This window comes from Nicotiana tomentosiformis, chromosome 8 (genome assembly GCF_000390325.3).
Source record: "Nicotiana tomentosiformis chromosome 8, ASM39032v3, whole genome shotgun sequence".
NCBI classification, from domain to species: Eukaryota; Viridiplantae; Streptophyta; class Magnoliopsida; order Solanales; family Solanaceae; genus Nicotiana; species Nicotiana tomentosiformis.
The window spans coordinates 141,222,383-141,247,831 of NC_090819.1; the positions used below are offsets into that span (position 1 = coordinate 141,222,383).

The 25,449-nt window shown below is 34.0% G+C and overlaps 4 protein-coding genes across 4 annotated transcripts; 3 read left to right on the forward strand and 1 right to left on the reverse strand.

The window, feature by feature from the left end:
• Nucleotides 1–727: 727 nt before the first annotated feature.
• Nucleotides 728–3,413, forward strand: LOC104089512 (GDSL esterase/lipase At5g08460-like). Its single transcript, XM_070182900.1, has 5 exons — nucleotides 728–1,150; nucleotides 1,676–1,803; nucleotides 1,981–2,220; nucleotides 2,735–2,990; nucleotides 3,082–3,413. The coding sequence occupies exons 1-5, from the start codon at nucleotides 802–804 to the stop codon at nucleotides 3,312–3,314; spliced, it is 1,206 nt and encodes a 401-aa protein (XP_070039001.1). The 5' UTR covers nucleotides 728–801; the 3' UTR covers nucleotides 3,315–3,413.
• Nucleotides 3,414–7,664: 4,251 nt separating this feature from the next.
• On the forward strand, nucleotides 7,665–10,940 carry LOC104089510 (phosphatidylinositol 4-kinase gamma 4-like). Its single transcript, XM_009594427.4, has 2 exons — nucleotides 7,665–9,629; nucleotides 10,329–10,940. Exons 1-2 carry the CDS (start codon nucleotides 8,370–8,372, stop codon nucleotides 10,704–10,706), a joined length of 1,638 nt encoding a protein of 545 aa, XP_009592722.1. The 5' UTR covers nucleotides 7,665–8,369; the 3' UTR covers nucleotides 10,707–10,940.
• Nucleotides 10,941–12,819: 1,879 nt separating this feature from the next.
• On the forward strand, nucleotides 12,820–14,016 carry LOC104089509 (uncharacterized). The gene has a single exon (XM_009594426.4). The coding sequence runs from the start codon at nucleotides 13,179–13,181 to the stop codon at nucleotides 13,767–13,769; it is 591 nt and encodes a 196-aa protein (XP_009592721.1). The 5' UTR covers nucleotides 12,820–13,178; the 3' UTR covers nucleotides 13,770–14,016.
• Nucleotides 14,017–15,719: 1,703 nt separating this feature from the next.
• LOC104089508 (GDSL esterase/lipase At4g10955-like) lies at nucleotides 15,720–21,686 on the reverse strand. The gene is made up of 3 exons (XM_009594425.4): nucleotides 21,438–21,686; nucleotides 19,916–19,998; nucleotides 15,720–16,947 (listed from the first exon to the last, which is right to left on the reverse strand). The coding sequence occupies exons 1-3, from the start codon at nucleotides 21,471–21,473 to the stop codon at nucleotides 15,975–15,977; spliced, it is 1,092 nt and encodes a 363-aa protein (XP_009592720.1). The 5' UTR covers nucleotides 21,474–21,686; the 3' UTR covers nucleotides 15,720–15,974.
• Nucleotides 21,687–25,449: the final 3,763 nt, after the last annotated feature.

Genomic DNA, 25,449 nt, shown 5'->3' on the forward strand with positions numbered 1-25,449 from the left:
GCTTTGCTTTTTCTTTTGTGTGGGGCGGTTTTTTGAAGAGAAAGAAAGAAGTGTTTGGGGGGCTGCCTGTTAAACAGTTGATTAGGAGGAGTACCTATTTGCAAGACAACAAAAGGAATGGTTAAGAAGAAGTATAACTGCCACCTGTTATTTGTTTTGTGCTTAATCTAGTTTTAATTATTTTTTGGCAAAATGGTAAAGTGCGAAGAATAAGTAGAAAAATGCTGGAACAAAGTGATCATTCACAAATGTTATTGAGAGAGAGACGGTGAGAGAGAGAGTGATGAAGAAAGAAAGAAAAATTGACGAGAGAGGCGGCAGTGAATGGGAAAGAGGAGAGGAGAGGAGAGAAGAGAAAAAAGGAAAAGGATATAACTGAATCCCCTAATTTAAGACACTAATAATGGATTATATATAATTTGTAAGTAATCCTTATTTAGGGTGGGTAACATACAAAACTAGGACGATTTTGATAAATAGGTTTCAAATATTGTATAGGAAAAAAAAATACTCTTTTTGTTCATTCATACCCCAATCATTAGGAAAAAGTCTTGTTTAAGACATTAGGGGTCAATAAAAAATACAATTTTTTTCCCTAAAATAGAATACATTTTATTGGTGTAAAAATAATAGGACAATTTGCCGGAGAAAAAACAATAATAACAAGGTAATTTAAAGATTTTTAATATATACAACTCCTTCAGTTGGTTACATTTCCCCGCCAAAAGCCGTTTATAATAGTAGCAGTTAGTTATATACTGGTTTTCTTCTTCTTTCTCTTACTCTTTCTCTGTTTCTACAATGGATTTTTCTGCAATCAAGATTCTGTTCATCTTCATCTTCATTTCTTTCACATACCCAAAAACCTTAGCTCTCATCTACCCTCAAGATCTCATAACCCATGATTCTGTTTTTGATTTTTCACCATTTTCGCCCTCTTTTTCAATCTCTCCAGCTCCGATTTTTCCTCCTACTATAGAACCTCTTGTTCCTGCTCTGTTCGTAATTGGTGATTCGTCAGTTGATTGTGGTACTAACAATTTTCTTGGAACTTTTGCTCGTGCCGATAGGCTTCCTTATGGACGTGATTTTGATACTCATCAACCTACTGGACGCTTCTGCAATGGAAGAATCCCTGTCGATTATCTTGGTAATTTTCTTTTTCAATTTCTTGAATTGGGTTAGTGAGTTTTGTGAAAAAATTGAGAATCTTTTCAATTGGATTAGTGAGATTTGTGAAAAGGTTGAGATTTTTTCAATTGGGTTAGTGAGTTTTGTTAAAAAGTTGAGAAATTTTCAATTGGGTCAGTGAGATTTGTGAAAAAGTTAAGAACTTTTCAATTGGGTTAGTGAGCTTTGTGAAAATATTGAGAATTTTTCTGTTGGATTAGTGAAATTTTGGGATTGATGCTGGTTAATTGTGTGATTGATTGTCAGTGAGAAAAATGGTTCAAATTTCACTGAAATGGTTTATGAGTCTTTAGCATGTTAATTTCTTGCTTTTTATCCTCTTAAAAAGTAAAACTCAAAATTTTAGTACTGACTTTGTGAAGTCTTTGTTCTTATTAGTATTATTTATTTTGGAGAATTGGTTGATAAATTCTTGCTATAGTTAGTGGAATTTTTAGGTAAAGATTGCTAAATTCCATTCTTTTTGTGGATTTGATTATATCAGCTGTGCGTATTGGGTTACCATTTGTGCCAAGTTATCTAGGGCAAGCTGGTTCAATTGAAGACATGATTCTTGGTGTTAATTATGCTTCTGCTGGTGCTGGCATTATTTTCTCAAGTGGCTCTGAATTGGTACATTTTCATTATATATATATATATATATATATATATATATATATATATATACACACTTTCTGTTTTAATAATCTTATACACTGGAAGTCTGGAACTGTATGATTAATTTTATATTAAGTTGATGAGTTTAGTGCTTAGATAAGTGATTAAACTAGATAAGCAATACTTGTGCAGGGTCAGCATATCTCCCTTGCACAACAAATAGAGCAGGTTACTGATACTATTCAGCAATTTATAATGACCATTGGTGAAGAAGCAACAGCTGATCTGATATCAACTTCTGTGTTCTACATTTCGATTGGAACCAACGACTACATTCATTACTATCTCCGGAATGTATCTGATGTTCAGTCTGTTTACTTACCCTGGAGCTTCAACCAGTTTTTGGCACAGACAATGAAACAAGAGATTAAGGTGCAGTGTTATCTTAACACCACCTTTTATTGTCTTCTGTGACTTTTAGATGTATTGAATTTTGCAGTTTTGTTGTTAGAGTTCTAAGTTAAATAATGTCTCCCTATCTAGCACAGATTGTAAGACACCTATATGGCTAGAAAGTAGAAAAACTGAATATTTACATATTTAGGGACAGGGCTAAATCCAGTAATTGATTTAGCAAAATTAGAACAAGAAGAATATGATTTTTTTCAACTTTTATTGTCACTTAAACCATTCACATTTTCCTTTCTCCTCTTTGATGATATCTTGAAACAGCAACAAACTATTCTATGCAAGCACTATTTGCAACTTTACCGCTCACACCTTGTTCACTTTATCGTGCTCTAACATGTTTCGATTCCCCCTACTGCTCTACTGTTCTTCCAAGATTCTTTAGTTCTACAGGTTTATTCTGCTTCTCTATATGTCAGCAATGCTTTCTAAAGCTTTCTCTAGGAATTTATCTAATGTGTATATACTGGTGGAACAGAACTTGTACAATGCCAATGTAAGAAAGGTGGTTGTAATGGGACTGGCTCCAATAGGCTGTGCTCCTTATTACCTTTGGCTATACCATAGCAAGAATGGACAGTGTGTCGAAACCATAAACGACATGATACTCGAGTTCAACTTTGCTGTTAGATATATCGTAGCAGAACTCAATGAAGAGCTTGTTGGTGCCACTGTCATCTTCTGTGACGCGTTTGAAGGTTCAATGGACATCATTCAGAATCACGACCGTTATGGTGAGTGATCCATCCGTATGATCTATAAAGATTTATTTGACAGGACGCATCATATATCCAGTCTAACGTCTTTTAATCATTTCCATTACAGGTTTCAATGTAACAGATGAGGCTTGCTGTGGTTTAGGCAAATACAAAGGCTGGATCTTGTGCATTTCCCCTGAAATGGCGTGCAGTAACGCCTCAAATCATATCTGGTGGGATCAATTTCATCCGACTGATGCTGTGAACGCGATCCTTGCTGACAATGTATGGTCCGGCTTGCACACACCTATGTGCTACCCAATGAACTTACAGGACATGTTAGCTCAAAGCGCCAGATAATTGGACCTAGACATATTCTCATTCTATGCTGATTAGCATTCTCATTTCTGAATATTGCATAGTTGATATAGCATTCTTTGCGTGTTCTATTTTTGGGATTATAACGCGGAGAGCCTTTTAAATTTGAGTATTCATTTCCAGTTACAGCACAAAAACTAGGAAATGCAGCTGTGATATGTCTGCAATGACAAAACTCATTCTGTCAGTTCACTCAAGTCATTAACTAGAAGTGTAGTATACTTCAGCTTGAGAAATTTCTCAACTTACCTGAGAAAAAGGCCTATAAACCAATAGGTGCAAACATATTAAAAGATGAATCTAACTTCTTAGCAGATATTTATCAATGTAAGAGAGTCAATTTTAGCCCAAAACAGTATAATTTGTCCAACTTATCTAGAGCTAAGAACATTTTTAATGATGTCCAGTAGTCCAAATTGATCCATACAAAGAATTTTATCAATGAATAGAAAGACATCTTTTTGTTTAGTTTGTTATGTATATTCTTTTTCTACATTTTCACCCATACCCTTCTCTTGAAGGAAAAAAAAGAAAAGAAAACCCTTTTAATATTCTCTTTACCAACTTGTTCGGAACACATGCGTAGTTTTTGTTGTAATTAAAGAAATTATAAGAAACTGAAAATTTTGGTTGATTTTGACTGGTTGGATTATGACTTGCTGTTTAACTTAAATTGATCTAACTCATTTTGATCAATGATAATTGAGTTACTGTATGATTTATTCATCAACTCTACCAGTTTTGACCTATCTAAATGTAACCCAACCCTCTCGTTCGACAACATTCGAAAATTTACTAGCACCGGATGTTTACATCATACCGTACTTATCATAGTTAAGTAATAAATTAAGTAAAAATATGTTTAATTAAGTATAGTTTAATAATAATCATATTTTTGAAGATATATGTTATGTATTTATTGCATTGATGTAAACAATCGGTACGAATAAGAAAGAAAATTTGATTTAGATTTTGACGGGTTGAGTTTGCACCCAATCTATTTTGATCTATGATAGTTGAGCTTTGACTTATTTATCAATTCAATTCATCTTGACTCATCCAAATCGTTGACATCCTATAAACCAACCAAGAAAAACAAACGTAATAAAAAATTTCTGCTGCTTTCTTCAGCTTGAAACTAGTGACACATTTGAACATACAAAAACAGAAGAAAAAGAGCATAAATATAAAAGGATAATTTATAAAGCTGAGAGAGAGAGACAAGATCTGATTCAAAGCCACCCTCAACGGTCTATGGCCAGTGAACCGACAAGCGCGCGCACTTGTCCTATGCTTCAAGCTTCAAAATATGCCAAGAGCAAAGCATATGTTGTTGTTGTCTTTTTTTTTTGTTTACACCAAATTATACTAATTTATTATAATTAATTAATAAATTAAGGGAAGAATATGTATTATTTAACTATAATTTAATGATAATCATAATTGTAAAGATGATCATGTATTTATTTATTTGGTGTAACCTTACATGTAAGTAGTGGTGGTAAAATGGATAAAAAAAACAGTTACTCATTCATATTATCTATTAAAGAATTGGTTGGATAATAAAAATTTTAAAAAATTATCAAATATAGATCATAACCATATTATCCACTTAAAAATGGATAACCATCGAGTTTAACTTTTACATTTGTAATACCCAAATTGAGAGTTCCTCAAGTTTGGGAGACTAGGAATTCTCCCAAAAATGATCATATTCGAAAAACCATGGATAATATAGATATATTCATATCATCCGTCGATTAACTCATTTTTCATCCGTATTAAATATAGGTCAGGACGAATATGTTATCTGTTTTTGTATTAACCCTTTTCGACCCGCCTATATCCGATCCGACTAGCCCATTTGACGTCCCTACATGTAAGTTTTTACCAAAGCACCTATCCTTATTTTAGCTTCAAAAAATGCCAAGAGAAAAGCACCGTTGTGAAGTATAGGAGCTTTCGGCGATCATAATTTTTGAATCTCTTGTAAGCTTTGCTAAGATAATCTCTCTATTTTTCTAGTAAAAGAAAAGACACCTGCAAATTCTTTTGCTTCAACAGTTCAACTGATTTATTAGAATAAGAATTCGGAAATAGAAAATACGTTAAATTCACCAACTGCTCCGGCATACTCCTTTTTTTTTTAAAAAAAATCTAAATTAAATCGGAAAAAAGAGAATGCAGTATTATTTAATCCTATGATCTATAATTCTATATAACATGGACACGCACTTCAATTTGTTCCATTATTAGGCGATCTTTTAAAGTGAGATTTCTACTTTATATCTTTGTTATTATGTTTGGGGACAATAATTAAGGCTTTTGAGTTACTTAATAAGATGCAAGGTTCAGTGAACATCTCCACTTGTCCTCTTTTTTGTTATTATTATACAAAGAAATTTCCTTGTAGATTGCAAATTTCAACACACTGATTCAATGTTTGCTAAAGAAAGGAGACAAAAAACCGTGGGTACATCATTAAGTTAAACGTAAACTAAACCATAATTCAGAACTTTAATTATACGAGTAGTACTATTCTTTTCCCTGTTGGATATCTGATAAATACATTCAAAGTACTTTATTAAAATTATTGTACATTTTGACTGTACTTCAGATCTAATCAATTTATTGTTTGGTTGAACCTTTAAATTAAAGATATTTCTACTTCTAGTTATGGCTTCTTGTAGCTTAGAGTTGCAAGAATTCAATATTAAAAGAGAAATGATGTAAATTGGTTATAGGTGATTAATACAACAACGACGACGACGATATTATACCAGTGTATTCTAACATATGGAGTCTAGGAAGCATAGTGCATACGTAGACTTTACAACTACCTTGTGGAGATAGAGAAATTATTTCTTATAGACTTTCGGCTCAAGACAAGCATTTCAAAGCAGGGTTGACAAAGAAAAATAATAGTGAAGAAGCCATATTAAAAATAATAGAGACAAAAATAGTTACAACAGCAAAATAACAAAGCAATAAAATAAGCGAAGCAAAGAAAACAACAAGTAGTAATAGAAATTGAAGAATAAGGTAATACGAGAATGATAATAATAATAATAATAATATGGCAAATAAGGAACAAATATGGTGTCCCAAAAACAAAACAAAAAATGCTTTCACAAATTACCCAGTTTCTACTGTTTTACTTTTGGCAAATAAGGAACAAATATGGTGTCCCAAAAACAAAACAAAAAATGCTTTCATAAATTACCCAGTTTCTACTGTTTTACTTTTGCTGTAGCAATTGAAAGGAGAGTAAAAGGTGAAAAATCTTCAAGGAAAGCATTTCTTCTTGAAGACAGGAATTAGCAGTAATTGTTACTAATTTTCAAGAGAGATTTTCTGGATATGTAATGCTAATTTGGAACCTATTCCTGGTGCCACGGTGTTTACTATGTCACTCCACTATTTGGTACTTTTCTTTTTATTTTTTTATTTTATTTTGTGCACAATAAACTGAATTTAAAATAAAAAGTTCAATTAACATGCTTCTATTATAAAAATTTCCAGAAATATATTAAATTTTGATTTTGCACAAATGATAAGTATAAGGAATGACTATAATTTTTATTTTGTCAAAGAAGTGAAACAATTTTCCAAGAGAAGGACTTATCAATTGTAGCCTAAAGATATACTAGAAGATAGACTACAATATATAGTATTTAATTTCAAAAAATAATAATTTAGATATTTTTTTGTACCAGATTATATTAAAACCAACTTTGACATTCTTTATAATAATATGACTTAATAACCGTAAAGAGAAGGTAAATAACAACAATTCAACCCAATCAAATTACACTAACCGTGATCAATAAAGTGAGTGAAAAATCATAATATCTCGATTCAAATTCCAACAAAACTAAAAATATGTATGTAAATTTTTTTTTATCTGCTTAAGTTTTGGTGGATAAAATTACTCAATATCTATGTTGGTAGGAGGTAGCAAATTCAAGATCATAGCAAATGACACGAACAACACCGTCTCTCAATTAATAAACCAACTAATCTCAATTCTAACTAAATATGGCAACAATATCAATTTTATGTCCATTACGCTTTATTTGGGTTCATTTTTTAAGTTAAAAAAATTTCAAGGTATTTAATTAAGAAAATGATTGGGATAAAATTTTCTTAGTTCATTCATACATAAGTTTACCTGAAAAAGAAATCCTTCGAATCTATTTTTTAGCCAAAGTTTGAGTGACACTGACACGTGGATAAATGTTGAAGTAATATTATACTATGTTGAAATAAAGCTAAACATTGAAGGCAAGTGAAGGAAATAAAGCTATGCTTCTAAATGCTTTTATGAGTCATATAGTCAAAAGCAAATTGCTAAGGCAACGGCTACAATTCCGCTTATTCCACTCTTCACCTTCTCTTTCTCCCTCATCGACATTTCTACCGGAAAACTTCAAAAAGCCGGCGAATAAACCGGATACAACTTTGAATTTTCCGACATCCAATTCCGGGAAATGCAGGGAGGATAATAATAATATTAAAGAAAAAAATAAAAAAATCCTTCCATGCCATGTAAGTAATTATATAAGCTTTTCTTCATTGACCATTTTGCCTTTTGATTCTTTCTACTGGTAAAGAATCCACTCTATTGTTGAAAAACGTTAGCCCCAGTGTCCCCCATTATTCTCACTTCTCACATTCTTGAAAATTTCCCAAAAAAGATTGAACCTTTGAAGATTTATTCAGCTTCTTGATCTTCTAGCTTAGCATTTCTAAGGTGATTTGGATCAATTTCAAATTGGGCATTTCCTATTTCACAGTTTAGGTAATGCTCTGTTTGTGTTTCTGAAAGACAATAAGAGAGTTTGAGTCTTTATTGGTTTTTGATTTTATCTCTTTTTTGTGTATCCTTAGTTAAAGGTTGAGTCTTTTGGTATAAGGGGTTCAAATTTCTTGCATTTTGCACATTGTTGATGCCTTGTTTAGGATTTTGAACAATTACATAGTCATCAAGGAGAAAAGGGGCTAGTTTTGTAAAGCCTTTGTGTTATAATCTTCGCAATGTCTGCTGTGGATGTGGCTTTGAGTCCGGTTCAAGAAGAGTCTGTCCGGTCTACGAGACATATCTATGGCCCTTTGGCTCTTTGCACGAATGAATCGATTGTAATATACATTACTGTGGCTGGTTCTGTGATTCCAATGCGCGTGTTGGAATCTGATTCGATTGGTGAAGTGAAACTTAAGATCCAAACATGTAAAGGGTTTGTGGTTAAGATGCAGAAGCTAGTTTTTGGAGGTAGAGAACTGGCAAGAAATGAATCATTGGTTAAGGACTATGGAGTTAGTAATGGGAATGTTTTGCATTTGGTCCTGAAGATATCTGGTCTCCTTGTTATCACTGTTAGGACTACTTGTGGCAAGGAATTTGAATTTCCTGTTGATAGGCATCAAGATATCGGGTATCTAAAGCGTACCATATTGAAGAAAGGCAAAGATTTTGGTGAGGAGCTTAAGGTTCATGAGCTTTTCTGTAATGGTGAGAAGCTTGAGGATAAGAAGCTCATTGATGATGTTACTGCTGATGCTGTGATTCACTTGTTAGTTCAAAAATTTGCAAAGGTTCGAGCTAAGCATGTCGAGAGGGACGTCCAATTCTTGGAACCTATTGTTGTTGATCCAAATATAGAACTGCCTGCATCTATTTGCGACATGATCAGCTCTGCGTGTGACGGGTTGACAAAAGGAAATAGACCGATCAGATCGTCTGAAGGGAGTGGAGGAACTTATTTTATGCAGGATGGATCTGGCAACAAGTATGTTGCTATTTTTAAGCCCGTAGACGAGGAACCTCTTGCTGTGAATAACCCGCAAGGACTACCTTTATCAACCAATGGTGAAGGGTTGAAAAGGGGAACCCGAGTAGGAGAAGGTGCATTTAGGGAAGTTGCAGCTTTTCTACTGGATCATCCGAGGAAGAGAGGACGCCGATCATTATCCAATGGTGAGATTGGATTTTCTGGTGTGCCTCCTACTGCTATGGTTCAGTGTTTGCACAATGGTTTTCATCATCCTAATGGATTTGAGTGGTCGTCAGAGTACATTAAGTTTGGTTCACTGCAGTTGTTTATGAAGAATGAAGGAAATTGTGAGGATAGGGGTCCTGGGGAATTTCCTGTGGAGGAAGTTCATAAGATTACTGTCTTTGATATAAGAACAGCAAATGCAGATAGGCATGCTGGGAATATTCTTGTGAGCAGGGAAGGGGAAAAAGGGCGAATCGTGCTTACTCCAATTGACCATGGCTACTGCTTGCCTGAGAATGTAAGTGATCATTTTGTTAGTCCTTATAAATGCCGTTTGACAAATTAGATGTTAAGCAATGCTTTCAGCTTATGATTGCTTTCTTGTTAGTAAATTTTCATTTTCATAAACTTGATTATTAAGGCGTGGAAGTGCTTAGAACTCATGTGAACAAATGCATAAACTCCATTTCTGTTTCTTTTCCTGATGTTTTTCTGGCCTTGTGAATACATCTAATATTTTGGTCATGTGTAATTGATTGTTCTGATTTGGAAATACTTCGGTGGGGCCTAGCTTTGATACCAAAGAATTGTTCTCAGCCTGCCTGTGCATTACTTGTAATTAATCAGGATATTAAGATAAGTATGCTTACCCTGTTGATGAGCTTAATAATTGCTCAATATAATGTACTCCACTAGAGATAGGGATGATTTAACTGGATATCACCTCTCCTACCTTTAGGTCTCGTTCCCACCTCCAAATACATAGAAGTCTTTGAAATCAACATTTGATGTTACTTTTTGATGCATTAAGTAGCACTTTTATTTTGGTATCTTAAGATCTCTTATATTGCGATATCTGTGTCACACTCGTGATTCATCATGTCCCTCTATTGGTTTGAAATGGAAGATCTACTTGCTTTCAACAAGTTGTTCTAATAACTGAAGTTTTCTTCTCTTACAATTTAGAACTTTCCACTCACAAATTTGTGTTTTGCAGTTCGAGGATTGCACCTTTGATTGGCTCTACTGGCCACAAGCCCGTCAGCCTTACTCTCTAGAAACTATTGAGTACATTAAATCCCTGGATGCTGAACAAGACATTGACCTTCTTAAGTTTTACGGACTGGATTTGTCTGTTGAATGTGCTCGTACTCTTCGTATCTCAACCATGCTTCTGAAGAAAGGGGTAAAGAGAGGACTTACTCCCTTTGACATAGGAAACATGATGTGCAGGGAAACCTTGAACAAGGAATCTGTTATCGAGGAAATTGTTCGCGATGCTCAAGATTTCATTCTTCCCGGCATGACTGAAGCTGCATTTCTTGAAACTGTATCCAAGCTCATGGATATCAAGATTGAGAAGCTCAAAATATAAATCTTCCACGGATTGTAAGTATATGTATCTGTTGTATGTATATAGCATTCAGTCCATATATATAAAAATGGACTGAATGGAGAGATAGTAAAGGTGGATGACTGACTTTGTCGTCTATGGTCAGAAACCTTTTCCTCAACTTCTGCACATTACCAATTTGATGGTTTTCCAAATATGGACCAGAAGTTGCAATATGCAATAAATAATAAATAAAATAAACTGTTACTCTATAAACAGTTGTCTTTGTATCCTTTCTCGACGAGTAAAGTGATACCGACTTATTAGAACAAGGCAACTTGTAACACAAATTCCTTACCTGTTTTGAAATTTTATGTATTGCTAAAAGGTTCAAAGAAAGCCAGTGAAAAGATTAAAAAGAGATTGATACAATACAACTGGTGTCTGGATTATAGTTTACTTAGTTTTCTGCTAAGTTGTTCCGACATGGCAGTTTAGGTGCCGCACCCGTGTCGACACGACACTAGTATGGGTGTGGGTATGGGATCCGTACCGGATCTGGTCAAACAATTTTGGGTACTTTGATCACGACGGACAGAAAAATTCGAGACGAGATATAATTTGATTACCGAAATCAGAACTAAAACTAGGATAAATTTGAAGAAAATAGCATATCTTATCTAGGAAATCAATCTTTTACTTATCTACAACTTGAAAATAAAAAGGAAATCCACACTTTACAAGCTATACGTAAGTATGCCACAAAATTTCTCATAAATTAGAGAGATTTTTATTTTTTAAAATTATTTTTAGCCGGATTCCCGCACCTGTATCCGTACTAGGATCCGTATCCTCGAATCTTAAAATTTACATCTTGAAAGATCCGACCTCTAGATCTGCACCCGTGTCCGAGCAACTTAGGTTTTCTGTGCTGCAATTCCTTATATTCTCCGTGGGGTAGATAAAAAGGGCAGCTTAGTACACGAAGCATCCCCGTTTACGCAGGATCTGGGGAAGGGCCGCACCTACCCTGATGCAAGCATCAATAACTGATTTTACGGCTCGAACTCGTGACGCTGAGACAACTTTACTGTTGCTCCAAGGCTCGCCTTCGGCAAAAACTGATTATATTGGCTGCTGTCGCGGCCTTTTGAATATTAACCATAGAGTACATGAATACTAATACAATATCTAAATCAGGATGTGGTTTTCTTGAAATCTTCATAAAACAGCAGCAGCAGCAGCAATTTCTCTTAACCTGCATTGAATAGTTACATGTTTGTTATAAATAACTTAACTTGATGTTATCATACTCTATTTTCTGCTCTATTTTCCTTCTTATCATATTAGATAATTAGACTTTGCTACTTACTATGAATAGTTACATATTTCGTCTTGTGTACGAATAAATTTCATTGTCCGATTGTACGTATTATCTCTCACCTTTGATTTGCATGCTTTGGATTTAAAAAGAGTCAAAAAGTTTTAGCTTGAGATAGCTACCTTTACTTTGAAAAAGAAAAGACAGCTCCTTTTAAGAAAAAACTCATTAAGCTAATTTATAAATAATCCTATAGAAGTTTAGAAAATGACAGAAACTAAAGCCAAAGAGTTAACATTAATGAAATCGAATTGCACATACCTGAGTTTGAAAAGTACATTATGTTATCCGAATTCAACATTTTCTATTTGTAACTAACAATGTCATACTATAAAAAGAAAAAATTCATGTATAAGGCAGTATACTACCATTTCAGGTTAAAGCAAAGTTTTCTGTTTCACTAATTTGGATAGATCATAATTTTAAAGATATTTGCCTTTACTGCAATAACATCGCCAAGTTTACCCCGGGGTTGCCAATTACAAGCTAGTGTTACCTAACCTTTTTGTTTTCACCCTCCCCCTAACCACACCCTCCCCAACCAAACCCATTATAAGTAATGTTTTTTGGTTACTTCTGTTAATACATATTGATTTTTAGTTGACCTAGATAGACAGAAAATTTAGACAGTAAAAAGGAAGCATATAGCACAATACATGCTTCATACGTTAACGAGATAACTAACCCGTTAGTATAGAGTATGTATCGGTATACATAGATTCATTCACCCTTTTTTTTACTATCTATTTTGTTCGCTTGAGTTCACTTCGTTGTTACTTTGATTTTGGACTCTCATTTAACTCATCCCACTTCCAAAAAAAAAGAAAACAGAAAAACAAAACAAAATAAAAAAACCACCCGAACCAAACTCTTTTCCCGGTTCTCAATTCTTTTGGCAAAAAGAACAGAAATTACGCAAGCCAAATTGCAAAAAAGTCTCCATTTTCACACTCTGTCCACAGACACTCTTTTATCACTTTCGTGAATCCTCTCTCTCTCTCACACACACAGACACACACTCACTCTCTTTCTTTCTTGTCTTCAGGCACCGAATCCAAAAAACAGTATCTCTGTCTTTTTCTCTAAACACAAAAAAAAGTTCTCAACTTTAGCCACATTTCAAGATTCAGAAAATGGTTAAGTCTCGTAAACCTCCAAGTGGACGTACAAACTTAGCTTCATGCATTGTCGCCACCATTTTCTTAATCTTCATCCTCATTGTAATCCTCATCGTTTACTTCACTGTTTTCAAACCCAAAGACCCCGTTATCACCGTTAACTCTATTCAGCTTCCCACTTTCTCTACTTCTAACGGCACCGTTAACTTCACGTTTTCTCAGTACGTTTCTATAGAGAACCCGAATCATGATGTTTTTACTCACTACGACAGTTCACTTCAGCTCCTTTATTCGGGTAATCAAGTCGGGTTTATGTTCGTACCCGCTGGAAAGATTAATTCGGGTCGGACTGAGTATATGGCTGCTACATTTTCTGTAAAGTCTTTTCCTTTAGCAGTGAATGGGCTACCAGAGAGTGTGGGACCTACTGTTACTGATGGGTTGAGTGGGTTTCGGGTCGGACCCAGTTTGGAGGTGGAGTCCAGGATTGAAATGGCGGGTCGGGTCAGAGTGCTCCATTTTTTCACTCATCATGTGGAGACTAAAGCTGAATGTAGAGTGGCTATTTCTGTGAGTGATGGATCTGTTACAGCTTTCCACTGTTAGTTTCTTTAGTACTGTACTTAGTTCAATTTTCTTCTTTTCTAGTTTTATTTTTTCTTTTAAATTTCTCTTTTTGTGTTTTGCTGATGAATTTTCAGAGTAACTGTAAAAAAGTGTTGTATAATTTTTTTTTGGTTTTCCACTTGTGTTTACTTTTGGGGTCTGACTAAAAAATCCCATTTTGTGGTAAAATATTTCCTAATAGGGGCTTCATGTGGTTTAGCAAAAAAATGTTTTAGTTAAATGGGTGTCATATGATTTGTTTTATTGTTGAAACTAATTTTTCTATTTGCTTAGCAACATGTGAGTCCTGGCTTCTTTGATCTAGTCAAACCTAAGAAAATGCATTCTTTAATGGAATATTTGAGTGTTTGTTTCAATTGTTATTTCATTTAAATAAGTTTTAGGATCATAAATAAGCAGAATAAAATAATTTGCAGAATCTACAATCAAAAATCAAGATCTACTTGCTCTTATAATGGATTGGTGGTATAGTAGTAAAAAGAGAAGTGGTATTTGCTTGCAAATGACTTACGTCTGTTTCTTAATTGAATTTATAAGCAGAAGAAAAAACCTCATATAGTTGTTACATACCTAGAAGTCAATTTTCCAAAACAGAAGTAAAAAACATGAAAGCGTTTTGAGTTTTATGAGCAATATTAGCTGGAAAGTATATTCTTTCTTGCTTTTCCTAAAGTTAATGATTGGCAAGATTGTAAAAAGAGAACGCTTTTCTAATTTGGGAGAAGCCAATTAATCCGGTTTGGACATAGATTACCAAATATTTTTTGAAAAAGCAAATTTGATGCAAAACTGAAAATATGTTTGGACATAAATTTTTTGTCAAGTTTTAACATGTTAAAAAGTCCTTAAAAAGTTTCAAATAATTATAATTTGGCCCAAAAAAAGGACTTAAGCTTCCAAACGGATACGTTAGTGTTGATATGAGTAGTCAGAAGGTTCATATTTCAAAAGGAAGACTTATTTGACTCAAATCCAACTTAATTAGACTATTAAATTTCAAATACTTAGTGGGCATTTGGACAAAAGAATTATAAAATTAAAAAAAAAAAAAAAGTAAAGTGAAAATAGTATTTGAAAATTAGAGTTGTGTTTGGACGTGAGTAATTTGAGTGAATTTTGAAAAATAATTTTTTAGATTTTTTTAAAAAAAATCAAAAATTTAAAATTTATATTCAAATAAAAATTAAAAATTTTATGATTAAAAAAACAAATTATATCCAAACGGGCTCTAATCTCTAAAAATAAATGGTGAGTGATTTGATAAGTGGGCACAGAGACCGAGTAGTGGAAAGTGGCTAGCGTGTACAAGCCGCACAGGAAAAATGGGGCGCGTCTTCAAACAAAGTGACATTATTGGCGAAGTCCTTTCTGAAACACTTTCATTTCATTTCATTTTCCATGTGGGGTTAGGTTCCTTGGGATTGGAGTTTGTAAGGAACTTCTTTTTCATGTACACTCTATTTGAGTAGAAATGGATCTAGAGTAAAAATATAACTGAGACAGTCTATATAAGGCTAGTTAAACTCTCGCTTGATTCGCCACGAAATTTTAAAAATAAAAATAAAAAAATAAAATTTATGCTATTAAAAGCTTGAGGGGTAAATATTTTGTAGGATCATGCTATTTTTGTAGTTATAAAGTTTCTCATTAAGTGTAAAATTGATAAAATGAAGAATTTAAAATTGAACTATTTTCAAATTTAAAAATGTGTCATTTATTTTGGAACACACTAAAAAAAAAAAAAAAAGTACATCATTTAATTTGAACTTGAAACAGGGGAGTATTAGTTTTACTGGAGTTGTTTTTTTCCAAAAGGTGTAATAAGTAATATATTTTAAACTGTGTTAGGAATTTTCCGAGTCAATTCCTCATTACGAATCTCATGAGAATTCGCTTGAACATACAAGATTGTGGAAGGTGAAAAACAAATAACTCAAAATTAGCTCACATAAATTCTCTAAATGTGATATTATGCATTACAGGTAGATGGATTCACCAAAATATAGAAACATGAATGAACAAAACAGAAATTGAAGGTAACAATGCATCTCTAAAACAACATTCGCACCAGTACAAGAGAAGCTATGGCGCAACTATAAATATACCCTAGGAGTAGGAGAGGAACAAATTAGACAAACATATCATCTGTCAAGTGCAGTAGTGGTTTTTGTTTTGAACCATTTGTTATGTGAACTGGTGTTTCTTGGACTCAACAACTAGATCAGGTTTCCACCATTGGTGAATTCCATGAGCTTCTTTGAAGTCCGACGAAGGAGTCACATTAACAGTTAAATTGGCTGATGGAATAAGGTGCAGCGGCTCATCACATTCCTTCCCCATGAAATTCATGACAAGACCACCGATCGAGTGTTGGGTTGCTACCTTCTCAATAATTCCTGCTCCCATCGTATCCATCCTTTCCCTGTGTTGAAAGTAGCCAATGTATTCTGCGCAGATAGGATCAGACGGGTTCACATATAGGCATGGTGTCCATGCAGATAATGCAACGAATGTATCTCCAGATCGAGTATTCACATTTTTAGTCTTTGCAGCAAAAGCAAGTCCAGCTGTTATAACACTGGTTGCAAATCTGATCCCGTGTTTCACTTTTTCGTGTTTAATTCTTTCTATTGGAGCCGCCAAGAATGGTGGATTAAACAAAAATGCATCTAGAAATACACCGGTCTTTGCCATCGTTTTTCCAGCAAGCATTGCCATTGCAGCTCCTAATGAATGACCGGTTAGCCAGATATTTGAGCTTCCAAATGTGGCAACCACATGTCGAACAGCTTGAATGGCTGTTTCAAAGCGAGATGTCTGATGAAGTCCATTTCTGATTATGTGGACATCCAATTCTAAATCTCGTGTAAATGCATCACCTTTGGTTAAGGTTCCACGGAAAGCAATAACAAACCGCGGGCTTTTATCTTTGGAACCATCATCATAAGATTTTGAGGGTGCGAATTTATATATAGCACCAAAAATGCAGGAATCAACATCATCAACAAGCACGCGATATAACTGAAATTGGAAATATTTCCACCACGGAGGAGCAAAAGCTTGAGCTTCCTGCCGCTTTTCTTGCCGGTCTCGCTCTAGGATGTAGACACCCTGAACCAAACTCGCAGCCACTGATCGTCGATGAGCAACATTTTCCCTGCATTAGGTAGCAAATAAATGTCACCAGTAGTCAACTTTCAAGCAAGAGAAGTGTCGGGCAGGATTAGAGTGAGTAGTCCTGAGTAGTCTTGCCCAAAACAATAGCATTAAGCTTCATAATTTGGAAAAGATAAGAAAAGAATGCAGAGTTAAAGCTAATTTCAGCTCCTCCATTCTTTTTTCCTGCGTGCATCTATTTTGTTCATCGGGTGAAAGATCAAGGAAACTTGTTGCTGAAAGAGGACTGGTACACCACCCATTCTATTAACAATATCATGCTAATTTAGGCGCTTGCAGGCATGACATCTTCAAATCCTTAAAGAGAACTTGCCTCTCTCTTCTCACTTGGTAGATGCAGGGCCATAAAGGCAAAATCACCCCGTCCATCCCAAACCAACTTTCTCCTTTGACTATGCGCACAGGGATAGAATGTTGTATACCCTCATTCCGACACTAGATTAGATAGATCTACCCTTATTTATTTACTTTTTGAGAAACAGATCTACCCTTATTTATTCATATTTGAGATAAACATCTTGAAAAAGGGTAAAATATGGAGAGAAAATCTATTATTATAAAGGGGATTTTCTATGACATCCCATAAAGGAAAAGTTCAGAATCAATCTAGATTGGAGGTAGTAATTTGAGTATGAATCAAGCCATTTGATGTTTCGACATCTTCCTGTTACAACCCATATTTTCGTACATGAAAGTATGCCATAAGTGAATTAATGAATGCTCGGGAATGGGATGTTACATCCCGCATTTTCGGACATTAAAGTTTCGTCGTAAGTTATTCGACGCAAGCTCGGGAATAAAATTATTTTGAGGTTACAAATATTATGCTATTTCAAACAAGTGATGAGTAAATTGGTGAAGATGAGAGGGTAAGCAAATCGAAGAAAATGAATTTCGTCGAAGTTTGCCCGGTATTTATGGACTAGTACCCTACAAGGTACCACATGACCATGATAGTGAGGTGTATAAGGTATGTTAAAAGTGAGTAGTATTTAAGTGATTTGAGATAATTCTTAATTATGTGGATAATTGGTTAATTATTGGTTAATGGGGGATTAATTAGTTAAATAAGATAATACTAATTAACTAAGTCTTTAAAGATAAGCAAGGAAAAGGAACGTGGCAGCAAGCCACTTTCCAAATAAGTGACTCTTAGCCACTTTTGATTAGGTGGCAACCTAATTGATAGTTAACAGACACTTAATTCCTTAGAATTTGTATACAAAAGTACTATAATCAAAAACGTTAGAAATTCTTACAAGTTGGTCTCATAAGACATTCCAAGTTTGATTTCCTTCTAATTCAAACTCAAGACATTTCCAAACCAGACGCTAGAACTCCATCTGACAAGCTTTCAACAAAATTCTTGCAACAAAACAATTCCGACGAAATTTCTTAGCACATTAGCAACGCGAGATTTTGTGATTCTAAGAGAGTACGGTGCAACCTTTTCCAAGAATATCATACGGATTTTTCCCTACTCCAGGTATGTTAAGGTTATCCCTTCTTTCTTTTGGCATGATCTATATGACACGAACGAAACGAGCAAATGCACAATTTCCATAAATGACTATTCATAAAAAAATTAGGGGTGTCTATATTCTTGATTCCCCATGTGAATTATTATTATATCTTCTATTCATGGGTCTCAGAAAAATACGGATTTGATAAAATTTATCCGACAGGCATATTATTTTTATGACATTCTGAGAAAATCTTATTAACGTATTTCTTATGCATTTCATGCATCTATACATGTACATTGACCCATGACCATATGGCGTTATATACGCGTATATTATATGTATATGGGAAAAGGTTAAGGCGTTATATACGCACCACCACCTGATCAGCTGGTATACGTTGATGATTTGCCCACAGTGGCCGAAATGATATGATGGGATGCCCTCAGAGGCTTGATGATGTTATGAACGCATATACCAATGCATGGTATGACATTTATACGCATATGCATGACATTATAAAAATGAAATGATTCACAGAGCTATGCAGACGTACATGTCGAGTCTTTTACTCCATGTTTCTCTCGTGTCTATTATTTACGGATTTTCATTCCTTACATACTCGGTACATTATTTGTACTGGCGTCCCTTTTGCCTAGGGACGCTGCGTTTCATGCCCACAGGTCTCGATAGACAGGTCGAGAGTCCTCCAAGTAGGCGATCAGCTCAGCAGAAGATATTGGTGCACTCCATTTGCTCCGGAGTTGCTTGTTTGGTCAGTATGATTTAGATGTGTATGGTTTGGTATGACGGGGCTCTGTCCCGACCTTTATGACAATTATGTACTCTTAGAGGCTTGTAGACATATGTCGTGTACGTGAATGATTGTACGGCCTTGTCGGCCTATGTTTTGAGTTTATAAATGATCATGTTGGCCTATTAGGCCCGTATGTCACGTGTATATGATGAAGTAATAAGAAAGATATGTTACGTTGTTACTCGGTTGAGTAAGGTACCGGGTGCCCGTCGCGGCCCATCGGTTTGGGTCATGACACTTCCTTTGCAAGAACTTGACAGTAATGGCATTTTTAGACTAGTCACTCAGTGCAAAGCAGATCTAAAATCGAAGAGCACAACACTCTTGTGTCCTAAAATGAATAATATTGCACCTGACAATCTATGCCCAACTCCTTACTGGTCCAAAATTTAGTTTTTGCCTTTATCGTTCATGAAAAAGCAGCATAATACTTTCTTCAAGTCTAGCATGATAACTTAGAAAGCCAAGACTAGGGAAACTTGTGTAATGCTGCTTCAATATTCAGTACACTATTTGTCATGGGTTTCACTAATGTCACTTTAGTTACATTCAGTGTTCCATATATAACTAGAAGTTTTTCCTATATTACATCTCTGATAATTCCATCACCTTTATATATGCAAAACCTCTATTTAACTTTTAAAAAAATTGGCAAAGAACTTACACACCAGTCAATAGCAGTTAGATGCAGAGGTCCACATAGGTCAAAAATTTCCCTCTCTGAGATTAATATATTTTGCTCTTCTTGACCCTGCAAAACACAATCAGGAAACAACGCCGGTGAAGATCATGACAAGTGTTGCATATATAAGTAGACTATTGTAACCATAGTATTTTCTACATTTGACTAGCCATACATCTACCAATAGCACTAAGCCATCTGAAGTCATCCAGCTCGGAATAGTCCTAGCAAGATCAACTCCATTATGTAACTTGTACAAAGGGAAGATGATGAGTATTAACCTCAACATTCCAAGTGTCAAAACCATGAATTTGAATATGAGTGTCCAACTTCAAGAAGGTTGGTTTTGCTCTAACCAGTGGTTCTTGTCCCAAATGGTCTTACTCTACAAATAACACTAATAACGTTTCCACAGATAGTCGCGTCTCTAGAGACAATCTCGTGTCTCTAGAGACAATCTCACGTCTCCCCCTATTTAAGCACTCATATGAGTTATAAAGAAAATTATAAGTATACCAAACTTCAAATTCATGTTTTAGGTTATCTCCTGGGGTTCAAATTCAAGGTTCTTCAGCATTCTTCTGTTTTCTTAAGCATCTCGTAAAACATTAGTTTAACATTGCCATCAAAAGTTTCACTGGAAATGAAGTGAACTGCTTAACAAAGTTCACCAACTTCAATTAAATTCTTTGGTATGAATTATATTTATGGTTGATAAGGATGCTTATAATGAACTAGAACCAAAAGCAAGATTTAAGGAAAAAGAATATCAAAGGTAATTCCCATATCAAATGATACTCCGAGTTACTATTTACTCTCCTAATCAAAATATTTGTACATGGAGGGACATTGCATTCATCAATCATATTATCCTATTGATTGATAACCGTTATCTAATACATTGTTCACAAACAACAACTCTAAGCCTAATGAAACATCTATGTAGCAACTGACAAAATGAGGGATGAGCCTAATCGTAATGATCCTCTACCTCAAACCATAAGGTTGGTATTCGAGTCGCCCAAGAAGCATAGTTGACAATGGCTACTCTATGCTCCTGGATGCAGGGGTTCTGCTGTTTTTTTTTTTTTTTTTTTTGGGGGGGGGGGGGGGGAGGGGTGTTTACATATAAAAAAAATTAAAAAGACTATCCAAATAGCAACATTTGCTTTACAAACAAAACCTCTGAATAGAAAAATGGGCAACCTACCCTCAATTTTTGCAAAAAAGATATAGCAAAGTGGAATATCCACATAGTAGCATTTTCTTTACAACTCAAGACACATCTCAAGGTATACAAATTCAAAATACCCTTTTGCCAGCAAGTTGGATCAATCAAAAACAGAGAATAAAATACCACGAACATAAAAAAGATACAATCTTTATAATAAAAATGCAAGGAATACAAAAAAGCTGCAATCTTTAGGGGGGAGGGGGGGGGATGCCAGAAACATAAAAAAAGATTGAATCTTTAGTGAAAATGACAGAAGGGTTGAACAAGATCCGACCTTAGTAGTGGTTAAAATGCCATTTCCGGTTGCCATTTGCTGAGATTTGCTAGAACCCACCTTTGCCTCTATCTCAAACAGCCAAAGGGGGGGTGTTGTGTGCAGGAAGTTGGAGAAGGAGGTGGAACGTTGGCGCTCAACTGTCGTTTTCGATTGTACAAACAATTGATGGTTCTGTCTCTTTCCTCTATGAATGACACAAAAAAGTGATGTTCCTTAATGTTTACTTTGTCCTAATTTAGGTTATTCACTTTCCTTTTAGTCTACTGATATATTTTATATTTAGACGAAATATAATGTTACTTATTTTGTACTTAATGATATGATTTTATTGCATTATATAAAATGGGACGGAAGGAGTAATAGCCCTTTTAGTCCTTTAATTATTGGTAAATTTTAAGTTTGATTATTGTAATATTTGGCAAAGCACATTTAACTCTCAATTAAACTAAATTTTGCATTTATCCATTCATAGTTTATATAGGAAATACATTTTATTTAGACTGTTTTGAAGTATATTACTTTTAAATATGGAGTAACATTACAATAACTGGGCCTGCTGAGTCTGTTTGGAACTCTGGCCCAAATTCCAGACCTGGGTTGCCTTTCCTGCATATTGGAGTCTGCCGCTGTTGATCTAAACCCTACTGGGCCTAGTTTGCTTACCAGCCCAATCGTCAAAGAGTCCAACTCTCTTTTCCTTTACCTTAAAATAATATTCGTTGTTGTTTGCCATTCTATATATGTGTATCTCTGAAAGAGTAACTTTGCTATTGGAGTATTTTGATACTTTGATGGTCTAGGAATAAACCCAACCTCATAGGTAAAAAGTGGGTCGAATAGAATTATCAATAAATTAAAAGTTAAATATGTCTAATCAGAAATTACAAGGACCAAATCAAGAATTTGTTGATATTTAGTCAGAGGCGGATCTAAAATTTGAATATCATGAGTGCACTCTAATTTTAAGTAAAACTGATGTTGATAATAATGTCAAGTGATGCAAAAAATTTAAAATATTTTAAGAGTTACTACATGGTACAGTAAACTTCTGTGAAAATTTTGGAGGCAAAAATCCAATAATCTTATTGGTATTAATATAAATATGACTCAAGGAATTAAATCTTATAGTCACATAAATTATTTATAGTGCTCAAGATAGAGACGAAACACTGATTTAATTTGAAGTAACCAATAGCTAATTCCTAATCCTTTGTTTTTGACCATGAAACCTTGCGGAAATAAAGTTTAATCGGATGAAGTCAAGCAGATTTGGAAAACAAACATTAATAGAAAGGGAAAAGAAAGATAAAATTAAAAAAGGAGGAAAGGAATTACTTTGAGAAAGCTCAATTGTGGATATGATGAAGTGAAGAAGATAGAGAATTCAAAAAAGAAAGGAAAAAGAAAGATATTATTTTAAAGTAGAATGCGAAAGAAAAAAGAAAAAGAAAAAGAAAAACAGAAGAAGAAGAAAGGATAGAAGAATTTATGGACCCGTCACGGGTAGGGTAAGGTTTGAAGTTAGCTTGTTGGACCTATACTATTGATTTTCGAGATTTTTACCTTCCTATACACTATTTGAAATTTTATTATTTTTCCTACTCAAATTTTAATTTAATTACATGATCATATATAATTTACCAATTATATACAAATAAATTTTAAATGAGTATCCCTTTATATTAGGAATTTAATAAGGAATATCGGTTATTTCCTTATCCATTTATACTTGCCCACTTTCTTTCTCTATCTCTCTCTCTCCGTCTCTCTATTCTCTTCTCTGTTTTTTTCCCCATTTTTTCTTCATTTGATGTTCTCTGTTTTTTAATGTTTTCTTGTTGTATAGAGTTTTAATGGAATTCATCAATGGATTTCAATCGTTTTAACTTAGCAATTTCTTTTCATGTTGTACAATTGGTGATCAAATTGAAAGTGTCAATCAATAAATTTTGAAGGTATTTGACTTTCCACCATTGACAGCCATTAAAAAGTTTTGAAGCTTTGAAATCGAATATGGATTTTCAAAAACCATTATTTGTTTGGATTGGGTATTATTGCAAACAATTAAAAATATTGTTTGGAGTTTATATTTCAATTTTGAGGGTGTTTTGGTGAAGATTAGACTTGATTTTGGTTAAATTTCAGATTGAAACTAGAATAAGAAGTAAAGTCGTATTATAATTGTATGTAAATTGTATTCTGTTGTAGTTATATTTTTTTTACTTGAATGTTGTATGAAAGTTAATAAATAGTTGTATAATATATGAATCATTGTATAAAATTTGTATTTAAGTTAGCAATACTATCTTCTACATAAAGTTGTTGATATGTATCAAAATTGTATTAAGAGAGTAAGATTTGATTGAAATTTTAGAGAGGAAAAGGCACACACCACAGACAAAATATATACAAATCAGATACAAAATATATACAAAAGATATACTGTATAAAAATTATATTTAAATTGTATGATATTGTAGTTGTATTTAACTGAGTAGAAATAATGTATAAAAGTTATAGATAAGTTATTGTGAGCACCTGATTTTTGCCCCACATATGAAATTACTCCTAAAAAATAATTCAAAAATAATTTTAATTGTTTTATGAATTTTAAAAGTTTTTCTTTATTTATTTTGTATTTATTCGCATTATTTATGCATGTTAGGAATATCGTAAATCATAAAAAATATCCAAATCTTAATTTCATAGTATTTTAGATTTTAAATTGTATTTTTAGGATTTAATTACATTGTTACATGCATTATTTAAATATCTAAAAATCAAAAAAATGCATTCTTATACTAGTTAATTAATTAGGTCATTAGTCAATTAGTGAGTAAAATATATATAATAGTTTAGCCATACAAATTGGTTTAGTCAAGCCCGTCCCTTTAGAAACCCAATTTTCATGACCCGCCTGGCCCAACCGAACCTCCTCTCTTTAAGGGACCCTAATTCCCCTTCCATTCTCAACACCAGAGACAGACGACCCCCCCCCCCCATTTTTGGAAAAACCCTAACCTAGCAGCGGCACATCCCTCCCTCTTCTTCCTCTTCATCTTCTCAAGAATGAGACCCCCCTCCATTTTAGAACTAACATTAGCCGCCTCTGTTGCTCCTTCTTTACTCTCACGGACATACACATCATTCTCAGCAAAAAATACAAACTCCCTCACTCATTGATAATACACACAGCTGAAACAGAGTTAGGAAAACTTCAAATGAGGATATGAAAATCAAAAAGCTTGAAAAACAAAAGAAGAACCGGAATTTCTAAAGGAAGATTGAAGAAAAAGTTGATTTCAAAACTCGATTCCTTCTTTTCTGGTTTATCGTTAATTCTGGATCTAATTGGAGTTGATTTTGCTATTGCTGCTATTAAACACTCACTGATTAGAAGCTGATTTTCCACTTGATTTTCTTTGACCTTTATTTGGTTTTTGGATTTTCTGCTGATTTCGCATTGATAGGTATGTAGCTATAACTTTGTATGTTTCTGTTAAGATATTAATTTTAAGATCTGAATTTTCAGTTCTCTTTCATATGATATGTTATTCTTACTGTTTGATGAATAACTTGGTTTAATTATAAGGATTTGGTTCTTAGTTTAATTCGAAGTCAAAGTAAATAACCTTGTATGTGTCAATCCGCCAAACACCGTTAAATTTTAAGTCATTGAGCATTCTACATACTTTGATCTTTTATATTTAATTGACCTGAATATTTATAATGTGGGATCTTCTTTCTTGTGTGAGAATTTTACTGTACAAGTAAATTCTAGTAGCTGAAAGACACGTGATTAGAATGGTATATAACTTTAAATGGTGTTATTAACTTATAACTGGGTTTAGTGTATTTGAATGTTTTTTCATGCATACGTAGGTTGATTTAACGTGGTGATGGTTTAGTTTGGTTCTCAATTGTAATTAAACAGTACTGACTTTCATAATCCTCTGAGAATACATAGTATTTACTGCATATATGAGAACTTACAAGTTCCATTCCGTAT

Excerpts from the sequence above, each read along its gene's own strand:
- LOC104089510 (XM_009594427.4), top strand. The coding sequence starts at position 8,370 with ATGTCTGCTGTGGATGTGGCTTTGAGTCCGGTTCAAGAAGAGTCTGTC. Across the intron at positions 9,630-10,328 it reads GCTACTGCTTGCCTGAGAAT|TTCGAGGATTGCACCTTTGA; the intron begins GTAAGTGATCAT and ends TGTGTTTTGCAG.
- LOC104089509 (XM_009594426.4), top strand. The coding sequence starts at position 13,179 with ATGGTTAAGTCTCGTAAACCTCCAAGTGGACGTACAAACTTAGCTTCA.
- LOC104089508 (XM_009594425.4), bottom strand. The coding sequence starts at position 21,473 with ATGGCAACCGGAAATGGCATTTTAACCACTACTAAG. Across the intron at positions 19,999-21,437 it reads GCATTTTAACCACTACTAAG|GGTCAAGAAGAGCAAAATAT; the intron begins GTCGGATCTTGT and ends TGTGTTTTGCAG. Across the intron at positions 16,948-19,915 it reads CATCTAACTGCTATTGACTG|GGAAAATGTTGCTCATCGAC; the intron begins GTGTGTAAGTTC and ends TACCTAATGCAG.
- LOC104089512 (XM_070182900.1), top strand. The coding sequence starts at position 802 with ATGGATTTTTCTGCAATCAAGATTCTGTTCATCTTCATCTTCATTTCT. Across the intron at positions 1,151-1,675 it reads AATCCCTGTCGATTATCTTG|CTGTGCGTATTGGGTTACCA; the intron begins GTAATTTTCTTT and ends TGATTATATCAG. Across the intron at positions 1,804-1,980 it reads TCTCAAGTGGCTCTGAATTG|GGTCAGCATATCTCCCTTGC; the intron begins GTACATTTTCAT and ends ATACTTGTGCAG.